Source organism: Pygocentrus nattereri, chromosome 23 (genome assembly GCF_015220715.1).
Source record: "Pygocentrus nattereri isolate fPygNat1 chromosome 23, fPygNat1.pri, whole genome shotgun sequence".
NCBI lineage: Eukaryota > Metazoa > Chordata > Actinopteri > Characiformes > Serrasalmidae > Pygocentrus > Pygocentrus nattereri.
The window spans coordinates 27,510,518-27,529,951 of NC_051233.1; the positions used below are offsets into that span (position 1 = coordinate 27,510,518).

At 38.4% G+C, this 19,434-nt stretch overlaps 1 protein-coding gene and 1 non-coding gene across 2 annotated transcripts; both read left to right on the forward strand.

Moving 5' to 3' along the window:
- The first annotated feature begins 10,907 nt into the window (after positions 1-10,907).
- Positions 10,908-10,997, forward strand: trnar-ucu. The gene is given in 2 exon segments: positions 10,908-10,944; positions 10,962-10,997. It is a non-coding gene; the product is annotated as a tRNA-Arg (tRNA).
- A 2,047-nt stretch (positions 10,998-13,044) lies between these two features.
- LOC108429077 lies at positions 13,045-17,937 on the forward strand. The gene is made up of 8 exons (XM_037533702.1): positions 13,045-13,052; positions 13,135-13,150; positions 13,547-13,729; positions 13,817-14,013; positions 14,925-14,943; positions 15,457-15,654; positions 16,474-16,664; positions 16,978-17,937. Exons 2-8 carry the CDS (start codon positions 13,144-13,146, stop codon positions 16,987-16,989), a joined length of 807 nt encoding a protein of 268 aa, XP_037389599.1. The 5' UTR covers positions 13,045-13,052; positions 13,135-13,143; the 3' UTR covers positions 16,990-17,937.
- Positions 17,938-19,434: the final 1,497 nt, after the last annotated feature.

Sequence of the window (19,434 nt, forward strand, 5' to 3'; positions counted from 1 at the left end):
AAGTCCTATGGGCACTTTATGGATATGAGTCCTCTGGGGCAAATTACCCTAAAATAATTCCCTTAGGGACGGACTTTTACGCTTCTGCTTGATTTCCAGATTGAGTCTACAGGTTAGCACGGAATCTTAATGCGACTTAATGCGTCATGGGTAAAGCTTGCTGTATTGCCTCCCTCATACACTGTAGTAGGACATCAGGGTTACAGCTCAGACTGTTTTAAGCCCCCTCTGACATTTTAACATTCTAGAGGGGGTATGGCTACAACTCAAAACGTTAACAGATGGAATAGATAGAAGTTTAACAACAAGAATTATCATTTTAAACTTTGTGTAATTGTTGGCAACAATTTGTATTTTACTACCAAATGCAGAAAAGATTTGTTGGCAGCCAGACAATATGTTTTGAGTGTAAGCAGAGTTTGAAAAGTCTTTGGCGGCGGCCCTTAACTGTCCTGACAGTACCCACTATATGAAAGTCTGTCCTGGAGGGCAGGCTGTAGGGAAGACTTTATCTAGGCATCTGTAGGGAATATGTCAACTTCATGCTATTGTGAGGGCACCTACGTGGCATCACATCACCACATCATTTCATCCAATGGAGAGGCACTTCTCCATTAGAGGAGCACCTAATTGGGCACTGTATCATGTTTGTATCATTTGGGAGTCATACTGGGACAGCGTAGAGAACAACAACAGGGAATGTCAGGTTTAAGCCATTGTAAGGGCACCTTATAGGGCACAGCATCATGTTTTCTCCACCAGAGGGGCACTCTTTAAGACACGTTATTGAATTTACTTGCTCTAGAGGGCACTTCATTTATTGCGGTCCATCCTGGTCCATCCTATCAGCCAATGATAGGGCTCTCTTATTTTCCCCATTCTAGAGGATGGTGACTATGTACTGTGTGTCTTTTACTCCCATTATCTTACATCTGAAGTGTCATTAAGGAACAGTGTATAATGGTTTGCAGAGTACAGTATGCTATCTAATATCTAATGTATTACATCTTTTCTCCCTAACGAACTTAAATGCTACAAGATTGTGCCTGACAATGTCAAACAGCCTTGGAAACAGTTTGAGAATTAACTACAAAAGCCAAGACGCTTCCTAAAGGAGTCTCCACTGGACAAGTGTAAACCCATTGCAGTTGTCTGTCCTGCTGTTTCACAAGCTGGAATGGACGTTGCTGCAGCACTGCAGACCCTCAGCGAAACAGATGCAGGCACAGATTCTACTAGTTTATTTCTATAATTAATATCCTTTATTTATATAATAAATGTCTAAAAAACGTAAAAATCATTTTCTATCAAGTCGCAGGTAAGCTGGCTGTTCTAGTGGTGCTCCATCACACATTTGATCCAGAGCGTGCCGTATCAGACAGCAGCAGAGCTGTAACCAGATCAAATACACTCACAGTGGACTGTCTGTTCCACGAGGATAGAGGACTGCTGCAGTGCAGGACGTATGATGATGCTCTAAGTGTAGTTGCAGCCTGGCTCAAATGTATGGTAAGAACCATCATTGCAATGGCTTGACAGACTGTACAGTTAGTTTGAGAATTGTTGTAATCTTAATGTTATTATAATCGTAATTAATGAAGGGACTAAGCAGAAGGTGCATTAGCAGACTGGCTGAATATTGCTGTACTCTATTTAAGGTGTAATTTCGTGAAAATAATTTACACAGTTTTCCCCTTAAAATAACTGTAGTTCATGAGCCAAGACATTTGCCTGCCTGCCTAAATCAAAACATGCTTGCCTTAATCTGTATGGATGTGTTAAGTCATTTATCATAGAGGTATAATGCGGTTTCTGACTACGACAACATTATCTGGAAACATGGAGAACATTCAGGCTTCAGGATACCTGCTGTTAAGGGAGTGTTTAACACAAAAGGTGTAAAAAATAGAAGAAACAAATGGAACATGTGTAACATCACTTTTAGTGTTATTATAAATCACTTTTAAGAGTGTTGCAGAGTACAATAAAGTTTTCTTAAATGTAGGTCAAACCTCAAGCTCTATTACCAATACTGATGCCAGTGATCCCAATATCATCATGCACATCCAGTTTTAAACAATGCAGTGCTCTTTTTTGCAATAAATATACACTCACCGGCCACTTAAAAGGCTAGTAAAAGGCTGGACCCCCTTTTGCCTTCAGAACTGTCTTAATTCTTCGTGGTAGACTTTCAACAAGGAGTTGGAAACGTTCCTCAGAGATTTTGGTTGGTTATGAGTTACTGTTGCCTTTCTATCATCTGGAACCAGTCTGCCCATTCTCCTCTGACCTCTCACATCAACAAGGCATTTTCATCCACACAACTGACCGCTCACTGGATATTTCCTCTTTTTCGGACCGTTCTCTGTAAACCCTAGAGGTGATTATGTGTGAAAATTCCAGTAGATCAGCAGTTTCTGAAATACTCAGACCAGCCCGTCTAGCACCAAAAGCCACGCCACGTTCAAAGCCACTTAAATCCCCTTTCTTCCCCGTTCTGATGCTCGGTCTGCACTTCAGCAAGCTGTCTTGACCACCTCTACACCTCAGCGTTTAGGAAGTTAAGAACAGTAAAAGAGCGACAATTTAAAAGTATAACCACAAACAGCAGTGAAAGGGTGGCACATGCAGGGAATGTAAGTCAAGTTTGAGAAAGATCAGACATAAGAGTGCAGTCACTGAATATTCCCACACTGGCAGTTCTCTTGTAGCTTGACAAGGAATTAAATATTTAATGATCTCTGCATCTCTTCATAACACAGTGTGACAGATTACTATGTCAGTAATACATGTCAAATCTTTGATGTTTCTCTGAGTAGAATACAGTCATATTTTTTGTTGATTTTTTTAAATGTTCATACCAATGTATGATATTTTTCCAGATCTGCCACAGGTCAAACTTCGTCTTTCAAAGCTTAATTTTGTCACGCGTGTTACTGGGAAAACTCTGGGATCTCATAAGGAATTTGTGAGACTTCTCTGCAAACGAAGAGCAGAACTGCAGGAGGTTCCTACAGTGGAGGAGTGTGATGTCATTCTGGCTTTCTGTCCTGTTGTATCAGCGGCTGGTATTGACACTAAAAACGCACTGCAGCAACTTAATGATGTATCCAGTAATGCACAGACTGATACTCATTACTCTAACAGATTTGCTGATGATTGTGGCGATGCTCTGAAGTTACTGTGTAGTGTAAGAAACTCATGCTCTGAAATATTTCTCTGGCATGTTTGAGTCCAAAAGTATTTTTGTTTCTTTTTTAATTATTCAGACTCCCCTGTGATGTCTACGTTTTTGAAACACTAAAAGTTCAACTAAAACGTCTTTGTTTTACAGGTTCTAGGCCTGTTGTTCTGGCGGTGCTCCAACACATTTGACCCAGAGCTCATTGTTCCAGACAGCAGCAGATCAGTAAACAGAGAGGAAACACTGACAGTGGACTGTCTGTTCCATGAGGATAAAGGACTGCTGCAGTGCAGTGAGAATGATGAGGCTCTCAGCAGAGTTTCAGAGTGGATTGAGACTCAGGGATCTTACTATCAGTGAATCTCTTCCACATTGTCTGACTCTTTTTACAGCAGTATTTAGCTCCAGCCTTGCCTCACACAAGGAGAGGTTGTTCTAACACGTCACTCTAAGCTTCGCCACTTCTAACTTGCTTGGCTGCCAGCAATAGACTGGAATAGTGGACTCTCTTCATTAAAGATTTTATGCTCAGTACCAGAGCATCCAATCAGTGTAAACTCTTCATGTTGTGAATGATTTGGTGCCTTGCTTTAAATGCTGGAGACACATGATAACTGCCAACTAAGCTTTGTTATATCATTGGAACAAGTTACAGTTACCCTGGGCTTCTTTTATGGGTTCAAACTGGTGAACTCCAAAAAAATATTTGTTGTTTTCAGTCATCCATCCATTTTCTAAGCCGCTTCTCCCTCAGGGTCGTGGGGGATGCTGGAGCCTATCCCAACGGTCATCGGGCCGAAGCCAGGATACACCCTGGACAGGCCACCAGTCCATCACAGGGCAGACAGACAGACACACTCACACTCAGGGGCAATTTAGCATGTCCAATCGACCTGACTGCATGTCTTTGGACTGTGGGAGGAAACCCACGCAGACATGGAGAGAATATGCAAACTCCACACAGAGAGCACCGCGGTCACCCGGCTGGGGAATTGAACCACCGCGCCACCGTGCTGCCCATTCAGTCATTGTATTTTAGATATTTTATTCATTATTTGTGCTTTGTTTTAACACTGATCCATACAGAAAAAGACATACCCATATTTAACCTATTTTTGTGTCTGAACCCATTTATGCCCACTTTCTCTCTCAAGGAAATCCTGAGAGACAGAGAAACCCTGAAAGAATGACACGAACCCGGACAGCAATCACCACAGAGATTGTTCCATTAATCGAACTGATCTATCATGGAGGGCTCAGGAAAGAGACCCAGGGTCTCAAGTATGGGATCACTTTCATTTAGACATCCAAAATAAAGTGAGCTGTATGGGACCAAACGCCATCATATTCCAATAACACCTCTTCAGTGCATCCTGACAGCATTATAATTATAATAATACCACAACTACTACAATATGACTCTTCGTTACTTGGGAGGTTTATGATGTATGTAGGATAAGAAGCCAATGTAATGGCTGAATAAAGTTGTTTTTAATATTATTTTCTTTGGCCATAGTTTATATAAGATGGGAAATCACATGTCAGTGGTATTTCCAAATGTTCAAATGATCAAATTCACACATTTGTGTTGCAATAAAGGTTTATTTGTGCCAATAAGCTTCAATGGAAATATGACAATCTGTAGGAAACTGAACTGGACAGTAGATGGTAGCATTGAGCCAGGTGTCAGATGCTTCACTCTCAGGATAAAAGGCACGACACTGTCACTGGGGCAATACACCTTTAGTCAGGGAACATAACCGTATAATAATCCATGTAAATTATATTTTCTAAGCTGTATCGACTCCACACACCCCATCTCACCCCAGGCTTTTTATTAAATGGTTCTGTTTAAAAACATTAGTTTATAAAAATGTACTTTTCCACTGCGAAAAACTTATTTAAGGTACACAATTGGACCTTAAAACCACTGTTGTATCTTTGCGGGAACACTTACACTGTTTGTGCCTTGATGAAGAAATTATGTACTTACAAGGTACCTTTATTTTTAACAGTGTTTAAAACACTGAACCATTTTCAAATATAGTTGGTTCAGCTGTGTTGATGCTCCAAAAAAACTTCGTAACAGCCACCATTAATAAACACTCTAAAGGCTGTTTGTTTCTGGAACTCAGTCAAACTCGTTAGGTTTGGTTTGAGGATGGCAATTCATTAATTTCTGCAGCTGTTTTGCAACACTGGTTATCCGGAAAGCCTCCCCATTCTTTAAATTCTTGAAGGAGGACAATAGACAGGCTCATCTAGTTCCTATGCATTCCATTAAGCAGTCAAACAAACAGGTTGACCCTTTGAGTAACTACTGAAGTTCAAAGTTGGGCAAATATCAGACAAATAATGAACATCAAGCTAACTTTATTTCACTGAAGTACCAAGACTTCCACTCAAGGTTTTATAGGTCTGGACGCCTGTGGTGCCGCTCACCGTAGTGGAGAGATCAAAGTGATCCTTGAGTTTTGGTTTGTTTTTGTGGTCGGTTTTCATTTTCAGCCATTTTATCACAGATCCACGACCTAAATAAAATAATACTGTAAGATATTTTTATCTGGCTACTAATTACAGATCTCGTTCATTTGGTTCCGCCTGTAAGTTTCAAATGTGTGTGATGTGTCTACTTGCTATAGAACTGTGATATAGAACAGCCATCGTCAGTCTCTCTTTCCAGCAAATCACCGTGATAAGTAAGTCATATTTGTCATATATCATCTCCCTGCATTTTCTTCAGGAAATGAACTATTCTAGCTCTTCTTCTTCTTCCTCCTCCTCTTTTTTTCTTATTTTTCAGATTTTTGTTTGATTGTTACATTATGACTTTTTTCCCTAGGAATGAATGAGGTGAAAAAGTACACAACAGTTGGCTGCACTTCTGCTTGGCCAAAAGACACAATTTTACACATACTATTTCAGGGCAGCCTCCAAAACACGAATTCAGTGTTGTTCTCACCTGCACTCATCTGTTTGTCTTTTTTCCCCATCCCTTGTTTCTCTCATTCATGTTCACTAACACTAGCCCTATTATTCCCTTTGCCTGACAGTCACCAAACTGCATGTATTCCTCAAATATACTCCCATTCATTTTTAACAACGATTAGCAACCACTAGGCAACCCTCTAACAGCCAGTGGGAGCACACACCTCATGTCATAGCAACAACCTAGATACACCTACTAGCAATAAGCTTAAGCTGCACGATCTCTGCTTTTTCCTCAGGAAATGCACTATTCTAGCTTCATAAATGCTGATGTCTCTGTATGAACTCAAAACAGGTTTGCAGGATTATTACCGCTCACACTACTCAGTGCTAACGCTCGAAACTAGATTAAAACGAATGCTATGGCGAGATCTGGTGTTCATAATAAGAATTTGCTTGTCTGATGTCAATCCTAATTTTATTCTGAGAAGTTTATTCAAACTCCAAAGGCTTGTGTAACGAAGTTGGCAAATATCTGGCAAATAACATACATCAAACTTTATTTCACTGAAGTACCGAGACTTTTGCTCGAGGAAAGTTTTAAGGACGCTTGTGGAGACGCGCAGATCAGTGGATAGAGAGTAAAATGTACTTTTTGGTTTTGTGTTGTTTCTTCAATTTTAGCTGTTTTTATCGGCGATCCTCTGCATAAAAAGTGCAATACTGTGAGATAAATTTATGAATATTATAAATTTAGAGCTAATAATCGCAGATCTGACTCATTTGATTCCGCCGGTAAGTTTTAAATGTACATAATTTGCCTATTTGCTATAGAACTGTGATGAAGGTAAACCCAGTTTAACAAAAGCTATCACACTCAACTTCTAGTTCAGTTAGATTTAATAGATATTTCATTGAAATGTACTCAAACACAGACTGAGCATCAACAAAGTATCTACAGTGGATCATCACAATAAAAAAAAATTCAGTTAATGTGATTAATGTCACATCTGAACTTCACGAAATGTTTTGTAGTGAAATGTTTGGTAGTGAAATGTTTGGTAGTGAAATGTTTGGTAGTCACACTTTTAGCTTATTTTAAGTATAACTCCGAAAGATTCATCAATACATGACTACCAAACACATCAGCTGTGCACACATAACAAAATATGGCAATGTGTAATATTATTTTATGACACATTTACTTCAAAACAATGGGGTCTAACTGTTCACCATGTGAGCATGAGAGATAAGGATGCTGTCTCGCTTCCTGCTCTAAAATGCAGGGGAGCGGCTAAAATAAGGCTCAGCCAATGGAATGAAAATCTGTGTTTCAGAAGCGACATGAAAATGTGGGACAGAAGTTTTTGTATGAAGTTTTTTTTTTTCATTTAAAAATTCAGTTCAACTTTTTGAAAACACAAAACAAAAAAAGTAAATATCTTCACAAGTGGAAATTTAGGCGTTACAGTTTGAGACAGACATCTCCCAGAGAGACATTTGGCAAATTAGTTTTGTGTCGACTCTTCCGTCCTCACATCTTATCCTTGCAACTTGTCCTCATGTCCTCAAAGGGAGGAGCTAATACATCAGGAAAAGATGCAGGGCATAAGTACAATTATAGAAATGCGGCGCATTCAGGGAGTGTGAAGATCAGCTTTGAAAACTATGCTGCTGACTATGATGCTGGAAAGGGTTTATTTGCATGAATTATGTGAAAGCATCCTGAATACAAAAGAAAACTGATGATTGTTGGATCTTAACAAAGAACCACTGCACAAATGGCAATTGTGCTTCTATTGAGGTCATTTTATATTTATATAGGTGATCAATAGGTCATAGGTCAAGAAAGTAAAAGGATAGCAGAAATAAAAGTACCATTTTCACTTCTTGGTAAAGGCTTGAACAGTAAGTTTTATGGCCATTATTTTTTTCTGCCAATACTCTGTAAAGAAGAGTCAGTGTTCAGTTCTGTATAGTCTCCTTCTCTGCTTCATCTGACTTTCTCACTTACAACAAGACTCCTGCTCTAGTGTGAGACTGTATGTAGACTTCAATGGCTGTTAACAGTTCACATGGCGTCGTAAAGGGTTATGAACTATGTACTGTGCATTTTCTACTCCAGTGTTGTGCATCTAGATCCCTCTTTTTAAGTGTCAATATAGGACAGAGTGTGTTTAAGTGTCATTACAGAAGAGATACAGAATAGGGGTGGGCTTTATGGCAGGAATATATAACAACACACAATGTGTGACACTTGATTATGTGATGCATTAAACAATAGACAAACTGCACCAATAATACTACATAAAAACTATAATGTTATCAAAAATACTATACAGTAAATGCAATGGTTTGTATGAAACATTTCACACACTGCACTGCATTAAATATAATTAAACAACACCTTTTATGCTTCCTTTGTAATGAAACATGCAGTTGGTCAGTTCTTGAAGTGCTGACAGTATCCGTGATATGCTCAGAAAAGTATACTGTGACATAATTCATCACAATAATGATAAAATATTGTCATATTGCCCACCACTACATACAAAGAGTACAGTATTTTATCTAATCTATCACATCTTGTCTCCCTAAAAAAGTGAAGTGCTACAAGATTTTACCTGAAAATGTCAGACAACCTTGGGAACAGTTTGAGAATGAACTTCTGAAGTGAAGACGCTTCCTGAGGAGTTTCCACTGGACAAGTGTAAAGTCATTCTAGTTTTCTGTCCTGTTGTTTCACGAGCTGAAACGGACGTTGCTGCAGCACTGGATAAACTCAGAGAAACAGATAAAGGCACGGATGCCACAGGTTTATTTCTATAATTAATATATTTTATTAACATTATAAATGTTTGAAATCAAAACTTTTCAGATGTTCATTTTTGCTAGACTTGCAGGTAAAGCGGCTGTTCTAGTGGTGCTCCATCACACATTTGATCCAGAGCATGCTGTATCAGACAGCAGCAGAGATGTGGCCAGACCAAATACACTCACAGTGGACTGTCTGTTTCATGAGGATAGAAGACTGCTGCAGTGCAGGAAGAATGATGATGCTCTAAGTGTGGGAGCAGCCTGGCTCAAATGTGTCAAATTTTTCTTAGTTATTAAGCATAGCAGCCTAAATGTTATTAAAAATGTATTTAGTAGTGGCAGTGCTCTGAAATCACTGTGCAGTGTAAGAAACAAATATTTCTCTGCCATTTTTGAGTCCAAAAGTATTTTTGTTTCTTTTTTTTTTGTTTTTTTTGTTACAGTAGTCAGACTCCTTATGGTGTCTGTGTTAGAAATAGCAAAAGTGCTACACTTTTTACAATTTTTTAAAGCATAATCTTTACTCCAAAATATTTTATTCAAACTGAAATATTACAGTAAGTCAACTAAAACGTCTGTTTTACAGGTTCTAAGCCTGCTGTTCTTGTGGTGCTCTATCACACAGTGGACCCAGAGCTCATTGTTCCAGACAGCAGCAGATCAGTAAACAGAGAGAAAACACTCACAGTGGACTGTCTGTTCTATGAGGATAAATGACTGCTGCACTGTAGGAGGAATGATGAGGCTCTCAGAAGAGTTTCAGCATGGACTGAGACTGAGGTCATTTTCCATCAGTGAAATCTCAACACTGAGTGCGGTTCCATGCGCTCAATTGGATTTCTGCATTTTTTCAAAAGGTCAATACGCAGCATACTGCAAATTCTTAGAGTGGAGTAAGACCTAGAAATCTGATCTATCTAGCTAGCACTTGTTAAAGGTAGGGATGCGGTACACGGTATGTACAACCCCAATTCCAATGAAGTTGGGAAGTTGTGTAGAACATAAATAAAAACAGATTACGATGATTTACAAATCTTTTTCAACTTATATTCAATTGAATACACTACAAAGACAAGATATTTAACATTCAAACTGATAAACTTTATTGTTTTTTGCAAATATTCACTCATTTTGAATTTGATGCCTGCAACACATTCCAAAGAAGTTGGAACAGGGGCATGTTTACTGCTGTGTTACATCACCTTTCCTTTTAGCAACACTCAATAAGCGTTTGGGAACTGAGGACACTAATCGTTGAGGCTTTGTAGGTGGAATTCTTTCCCATTCTTGCTTGATGTACAACTTCAGTTACTCAACAGTCCGGGGTCTCCGTTGTCGTATTTTGCGCCTTATAATGCGCCACACATGGGAGACAGGTCTGGACTGCAGGCAGGCCAGTCTAGTACCTGCAGTCTTTTACTACGAAGCCACGCTGTTGTAACACGTGTAGAATGTGGCTTGGCATTGTCTTGCTGAAATAAGCAGGACGTCCCTGAAAAAGACGTTGCTTGGATGGCAGCAGATGTTGCTCCAAAACCTGTATGTACCTTTCAGCATTAATGGTGCCTTCACAGATGTGCAAGTTACCCATGCCATGGGCTCTAACACACCCCCACACCATCAGAGATGCTGGCTTTTGAACTTTGTGCTGATAACAATCCGGACAGTCCTTTTCCTCTTTGGCCCGGAGGACTCGACGTCCATGATTTCCAAAAACAATTTGAAATGTGGACTCGTCAGACCACAGGACACTTTTCCACTGTGTGTCAGTCCATCTCAGATGAGCTTGTGCCCAGAGAAGCCGGCGGCGTTTCTGGGTGTTGTTGATATGTGTCTTTCACTTTGCATGGCAGAGTTTTAACTTGCACTTGTAGATGGAGCGACGAACTGTGTTCACTGACAGTGGTTTTCTGAAGTGTTCCTGAGCCCATGTGGGAATATCCGTTACAGAATGATGTCGGTTTTTAATGGCTTTATGGGCTCTGTGGCGCAATGGATAGTGCATTGGACTTCTAAACATAGGTTTGAGGCCATTCAAAGGTTGTGGGTTCGAGTCCCACCAGAGTCGGGAGTTTGGGGCAATCGTGGGCTGGAGGTTAGGGATCTGGCCCTGTGACCGGAAGGTTGCCGGTTCAATCCCCAGTGCTGACATGTCCTTGTCCCCATGACTGAGGTGTTGGACTATTTGCTCATGCAGTTGTTCACAAAGTGGTGAAAATCTTTTGTTGCCCCTGTCCCAACTTCTTTGGAATGTTGTGCAGGCATCAAATTCAAAATGAGTGAATATTTGCAAAAAACAATAAAGTTTATCTGTTTGAACATTAAATATCTTGTCTTTGTAGTGTATTCAATTGAATATAAGTTGAAAAAGATTTGCAAATCATCGTATTCTGTTTTTATTTATGTTCTACACAACTTCACAACTTCACTGGAATTGGGGTTGTAATCAAACTGTTTTGTACACCCCCTATGGTTCAATATTCACATGTGAACCATGGTACTGTCTACAGACAAAAGTAGGAGTTCATTGTTTAAAGGGTAATTTTTTTTTCAAATATAAAGATACTGAACCTTTACTGTTACTGTAGCCCAAACCAGGGATACACATCAAACCGTGACCCCATTGTACCACTGCATCCCTGGTATCTTACACTCACTAAACAGTGTGCAGGTGATGATGAGGACAATGGTGAAGAGGCAGAAACATCAAAGAAGAAGAGTAAGCCTCGAGCAGGTGCTTTGTGATTCTTACATGCTGTAAATGAGCTAAATAAACTGACTAAAGAACAAAATGTTTTTCTTAACCTTTGGGTTTCAACGCTGGGTCCTGCTGCAGGTCAGATTTAGTGAACAAACGTTTAGAGAAGTTTATTGTTAATTTCTCCAGTGTTTTAAATCATTGTTGTATATGGTCCTATAGAACCTTTTTGAAAATGTGTTCTGCTATTACATTTGGCACCATAAGTACAGAAGAACCCTTTTTGGTGCTATTTAGTTCTGTATAGACCCTCACACTGCCATTTCACCATGCAAAGAACACTTAAAGCATGTAAATGCGTGTTTAATGAACTCGATTATAACCTAATGTTAGGTTGTAACATGTACACTGTACAGCATAAGCAGATGTTGGCTATTGTGATTGAAAATTTTGGTTGAAATTTCAGCAGCTTTTACACAGCGTGAGTATTTTAAACCTGCTTATTCTATATTATAGGATGAAAGCTCTGATTCGGATCTTAGTGTATAGATTACACTAGAAGCTCCTGCTGCACCTCACCTCTCCTCCAGCACGAGAGAAAAGGAGAACAGGAGAGGGAGGGAGTCTCAGTCAAAGGGCTCGGCGGCGGAGGCGGGGCAGCTGAATCCTCGATGATGATTCGCTGCAGCCGTTTGCTCCAATAAGAAGGCTGAGTTGTACTAATCACCTTCTCTCTGCAGCCGCTGGGCGGGATAAAGCCGAACTCTCCAGCAGGAGTGGTTGCTACTGGCAACCAGCCCCCAGGAAGATTAACCCTTCACTTGCCAGATGGTTTTAAGTGTGGACTATGTGAAGCACATAAACTGCGGGTTGTGGGGTCTTCAAATTCATTTGGCACTGCTTCACTGAACCGAACCAACAGACACTGTGAGCATGAATGTGAAAGAGCGACATTCACATCAAACAGTGAGTCGCTGGAAACGTGAGAAGGAGCCGCTTATTACCTAAATATGTGGAAAGTAAAGCATTTATAATGGTGAAAAAGCAGCACTATCACCACGACCACCAATGTTAGCTGGGTAGGGAAGGAATACTGCATTGTGAGACCGAGTCCTAAAAATGGTATTTAAAACGTTTCTCTCTTGTTGATGTAATACCTTTGCTTCGTGTGGATTTCCGGTCTTATTCATGTTTTCTGTCTCTAATTCATTTATTATATCGGTTTATTTCTGTGTTTGGTGACGTCTGCGGCTCCACGCGCTGCCAAAGTGAAAGTAACCTTCATGCTTTCGGTTTCACGCTCTCGCGCTCTTCCTGTCGCTTTAGACGATCTTTCACCAGCTAAAAACACAGTTTCATCAAAGATTTCCCAGAAACTGCTTCGCAGATCTGCTTCTGAACTTCACTCCGTGTTCACTAACATCGGTAAGTTTAAACTCTGAATGACGGATTTTTCCTTGTAGCTTTTTATGAAGACATTAACCGCCATTGTTGTTTCTCTTCTCAGGACAGGAAGATGAAAAGTAAGTGATTTGTAATGTTTACAGTTTACGACACTAAATGCTCCAATGATCAAACATGCAGGCCAAACCAAGTTGTAAAATCCTGTTATCCAGAGAGGGAAAACCCTTTTGTAGAACCACAGTGAACCCAATCATACTGACCTGAGTCTGGTCCAGAACTCGCCCTTCCTCTACCGCTCCTTCTGTTATAAACCAAACAGCAGCTGGCCTGAACAGAGCTAAACAGCAGAGGAGATGAAGGAGAAATCACATCTTCACAAACAAAGTTTAAATGAGTAGTGTGCACATTAAACTGTAGCTGATCTACTTATAAGACAGAACCAGCACATAAAGTGATCTATAATACAGGCCGTGATTTTGCCCTGTCTAACGTGAGACATTTCCCTACCTAAACAGTTCTGTTAATCCTGGAAGATAATGAAAAACACAAGAAAGTTTGGAAACAGTTTAAAAAAAAAGTCAAACGAAAGCTGCACAAAGTTTCCGCAGAGGAAAGTAACAAGGAGATTAAGGCTGTTATGAAGTTCTGCAATTTTAAGGGTGAAAGTGACCTTGAAGCAGCACTGACAAGCATTCCTGGTAAGAAACTCCAATGCAGGTACTAATTCCTAAACACCTACACATCATGAGCTTTTCACCATCCAGTTAAATGTGCTTCACTTCTAGAAAACAAGCCTGCAGTTCTGGTGGTGCTCCATGAAACATCAGAACCAGACACAGTGGGAAAAGACAGCGGCAGATCTGAGACCAGAGAGAATACGTTCATAGTGCACTGTGTGTTTAATAGTGAGGTTAAAACATTAGAGGAATACCATAAGAAGCGCAAGGTCTGGAAGGAAGTCGACGAATTTCTCCAATCTGTGGTATGTTTTTCTTTTTTTGCAGAATATGTTAAAAATATCCTACTTAAATACAATGAACTACTTTTATATGTTCTAATTCTGTTTATTCATAGTATTCGATTATGTCATTGAGAAGTTACTGTAACTTTGGGAGACAAGTTGCAACTCTGCCATTGCCTTGTCACAGTTCCTGCAGCCACAACCCTGCAGGCTGACAAAGTCCAAGCAAAATAAATAATTGCAAATTTCCATTCTGTCTCGAAAGGTGCAGCAGTGCTTTCAGGCATCTTATGTATAGAATGGCTAAGGAATATTTTGCAAGAACAATTATACAATTTATTTCAATAAATGCACCTTTAATTTGGAAATACTTTTTATAGAAAATCTACCACTAAACTTTTTCTTGAAGATGTTGGCTGATCTAATTCTGTGTCCCAAACTATGCGCTTCTGTACTTCACCTTCTACACTAATGAGTGGAATAATGATGCAGTTGTTTATTTACTGAATATTTAGTGTCCCAGTTATACCTTTGCTGGCTCAGCCAGTGGATTGGTTATGCTTTTGATGGATCAGTTATTGTTTTGCTGGATCAGTTATTGTTTTGCTGGATCAGTTGTAGTTTTGCTGGATTGGTCCTGCTTTTGTTGGATTAGTTATGGCTTTGCTGAATCAGTTATGGCTTTGCTTGATTGGCTGTGCCTTTGCTAAATTGATTATATCTTTACTAAGTGAATTATAAGTTTTTTATCTAATAAAAATTTCCACTGCACTGCCAAATAAATTTGAAGTTACCCACCAAAATGGTGGCAGTGCAATTGTATGACGTAATTTGAATACTTTGAATATCTGAATTCTGAACTCTATACAGGTGTGTAAGCAAATAATCTTGGATTGTCATGTCAGTAATTCAAGCATTTTTTCCTTCATCAGGCTTCATCAGAAAGCACGAGTAAGTGATAAAATTAAACTACTGTATTGTGCTGTTTTTAGGTAGAAACACAAGAATCGTGTTAGAGGACACCTGTACAAACATCTGTATTACAGCTGCATTCTAGCTAATGCTGTAGCATTTTGAGAACTGTACATTTATATACTGTTTTCACTTTTAATCTGACAGGGCAGAACATCAGAAATAGAAGTACTTTATTTCTCTTTCCTCTGGTTATTTACAGATAAAGTGACACAATTATTGTATGTTTATTTTGGTACAAAAAAAGACAAGAGTTTATAGGGCACCTGTACAAATCTCCTCTTATTAACTGCATTTGTTTATGCCCATTATACATATTTATGATTTTCTTTGTTATTTATCATAATAAATGCATAATATAATGTGGGCAATTTCCTTTCTTTTTTTCATCATTTCAGAGTCCAAAACCTGTAAATGTTGTCTACTGTGACATAAAATGATATTTTATTTATTTTTCCTACTCTTAAATAGCATTTAAATTTTTTTCTCCAGATACACCATATTTTACTATTGTAGTGGGAAATACTCTGAAGTCCCATGAGCAGTTCCTGGAAAAACTCCATGAAAAAAGACGTCTAAGGAGTGTGTCTGATGTGGGGAAGTGTAATGTAATTTTGGTTTTCTGTCCAATTGTTTCACGAGCTGGAACTGACATTGAAGCAGCACTGCTCCAACTTAATCGTTTATCAGGTAATTCATACATTAAAACCCTCAAAAAAAAGAATGCTTGCTTAAAGGGGAAATCCAGCTTTATTTCAACATTTCTGCACAGTTCAGTCTTTTGAAGCGAATGCTTGCCTTATAGTGTCCTGCATGTACCATTTTGCCATGAATGTACTGTATGAAAACAACAACGCTTTAGTCCAAAATCTTCTCAAAACTATCATAGAATAATGTCTCAGACTTCAGAGAACATATTCAGAAACATTTCATGTAATAACTCTCTGTTAGGGACCCTTTAGAAACATTAAACTCTTCAGATGTCTGGTTCCTATCACCGCTACTGTGAACACTTCTGACTCTCTGAGTTTCTCTAGAACAGAGCATTTCATATCAAATCACTCTGAAAGACTTTGTTCATATTTTAACCATTTAATTATGCAGAAACCTTGATCACTACAACATTTCATAAGAAAATGCAGTTTGCACAACTTACCACTTACCCATGTATTTGATTGGCCAAAACACGTTTGATGTCTTAAGTTTTCTTTATTTGTTTTACATTAGAACTAATGAAGTTTTGGAAGTAATAAGCTTATATTATACTTTGCTTGTACCTCATTTACTTTACTGTAACTTCATACCCCAAACATGTCTTGGCTGATTAAATATGTTTGGGGTAAGGGGTTAGTATGTACATTTTATTTTTCAGTGGATCATTATTTTAAAGTACATATTAAAATATTTTGCTCAAGACATTACCAGATATTCATTAAATCGTTCATTAGACCGACCACCTGTTAGCGCAAGAAAAATCTGCCCATTTATATCAAATATCTTTTCCCACAGACAAACCTGCTGTTCTAGTGGTGCTCCATCACACGTTTGATCCAGAAAGCACTTTACCAGACAGCAGCAGAACTGTGAGCAGAAAGAAAACACTCACAGTGGACTGTCTGTTCCATGAGGATAGAGGATTGCTGCAGTGCAGGAAGAATGATGACGCTTTAAAAGGCGTTTCAAACTGGATCAAATCTGCGGTATGTATGTTTAATATAACACACCAAAATAGGCCTATCTGTGTATCTCTACTTGCTGCATTATTGCTATTATAGTAAATGTTGTTGCAGTACCTCCTTTGCTACACTGACATAAGTTCATTATAATAATTACAGATGTGCATTGTAATATTACTTAAGTAAATGTAAACGCATCATATTGATTAATGTCATTTACAATCCTCACTATAACAAATTGGCTAAAAATAGAGCGTTGAGTAATTTTGCTGAATCTCACATGGGCTTGTTGTAATTGTAAATATTAATGAGACTGACATTTTGAATTTACTTTTAGAACTCACTTTAGCTGACTTCTAAAGAAGACTCCATTATTAAGTCAGCCATGAGTTTTTAAAGGATCTTAAAGAAAGAAGTAGGAAGGAAATTCTGGCCAGTGGACACTGAGAAGATTCTTCACCCACAGGCCACTTCAAGGGAGGCTGTGAGCTCTACTGATTTTTTTTTAAACAGACCATTGCTGCATCGTGACTAAGCCACCTCAATATGAAGTCCAGTTTGTGTATATTTAGCCAAATCTGTATTACTGCCTATATATCAACATATTCAAATGTTTTACACTTGACATTAACCAAATTAACATGTATTGGTAATTGGGCTGTTTAGGTTATGTTGTTAGCAAATATAAATAATGATGCTGAGCATGTTCTTTAGTTTTGGGTTGGAAGTCGTATCAGAGAAATCAGATTTAAAGTGGCCTTTTATATCATTTTGATAGCTTTTTTATATTGTAACAGTTGTATGATCCTCATCAGGCACATAATTATAGTATAACCTTTAATGATATGTTAGCATTGCAATTTCTTTTTATCGATTATGTAATGGTCATTTCTGCATGTGCTGTGTCAGTGATAGGTAATAGGAAACCCAGGCAATAGTCTGCATATAAAAACAAATTTCCTGAATTAAATCAGGTTTTCCATCCTCCCAGTTGTTGTTGTGTTTAGTATTTTGGATTATATTCATGACGAGCTTGTATTTGTAATGGCCCCTAGATTAGCTTATTGTTGTACAGGCAGATGTCACAAAATGTAGCAACTGAGGAGACTTGATCATTAGCATGCATCTACTTATAATCAATAACAATATGTGTAATTGAAGTTATAACTTTTTTAGCAATTGTTTTATTGATTTAATTAATTCAATTAATTGTGAAGACAGAATAAATATTTTGGTTCAGTGGAACAGCTTGATCAATGTTGATTGAATGATTCAATAAATAACGAATAAAAGTAAATACTGTCTGCTGCACCACTTCTTTTCTAATGCTGGAGGAGAAATCTCGGCTAACAGAGCACATTCACAGAAGCATGTATCTCTGTGTATGAACAGCCTTTCAAAATTTTTCCACCAATTTTTCAAAACTTCAGAATAATTCAGTCACTGATATTTTGTGACGTGGAGCGATGAGGCGGACCCATGTGCTGAGTAAAGTGAGATTTATTCTGGTCAAATCCAGGGTTGAAACAGTCCAGGTTCATATAGCCAACACGAAGAACAGGAGGGACAGACATAGTGAACAGAAACACAGAATTCCAAACAGCACAAACAATACATCCAATATAATCAGCACATCAAACATCAAAGAAAGACCGGGGCAAACATGGGGTTTATATGTCACAGGGATGACGAAGGACAGGTGGGAAACAGGTGGAAACAATCAGGGGTGGAGTAGTGAAACAAGGGGGCAGGACAAAGAATCAAAACAAAGGGGCACGTGGACGACCAGAAAGTAAACAGAAAAGCACATGGAGGAGTGGGAGGAGCCAATCGTGACAGATATAAACAAAGTCATTCCGAATGATCTGTGTGAAATGGTTCAAGAACTTTCCCACTCAGATTTCTTTACAGTGATGGAGAAACTAGGCTAATACCTTACTGTGAGGTAGCTTTTAAATAAATACTTTAGATGTCTGGTTCTTATCAGCACCACACTGAACAAATCTGACTTAGTATTCTGTATGGAAATACACTTGAATAAATATATTTTTTAACATATTGAAACAAACTTAAGCAAAAGCATATTTGTCATGAACTTAAGTGTAATCCATAAGAAGTGCATATACTTCTGCAGTATAACTCAAACTAACTAGCAAACATATCATAGCTGTCCAATGAAAAAACAGTATCTCCAAAATATTAACTTTACAGGAGAAGGTGCAAACCCTTACATTTCAATGTAAGTCAATATAAAAAAATGTTCCAAGTGATTTTAGAGCATTTCTATTGGTCTTCATCATTAACTCTTTATGCAATGTAAAGGACAGCCGGTTTGTTGAAAAGATGTAGAAATCAACAAAAATGGAGATACATGGTTTTCATTGGACAGCGACAATAAGCTTATTGGTATAAATAAGATTGTAGCAGAATTTAGTTCTTAACAAATACTTAGGTTAACTTCATTGCAACATGAGTTGTTCCAGTTTAGAACAGAAAAGCACTTGTAGACATAAATATAAATATAACATAAATATGGATTTCCACACTTCAGTACAGTTCTTCCAAAATAAAATATCAAAGTGTAAACTTAATTATGTTTTACAAAGTACACTTACATGCATGCTTTGTTACATTGTACACAAGTTCATTTAGTGATAGTGATATATAATTTGAAATGTATTGAAGTGCATCTTAACAGCAGTGTATCTCAATAAGTAGCGCTGAGGTGTATGAGTACATTTAGTAGTATATTTATCATATATCTAAGTGTAAAATGGGGCATGTCTACCAAAAT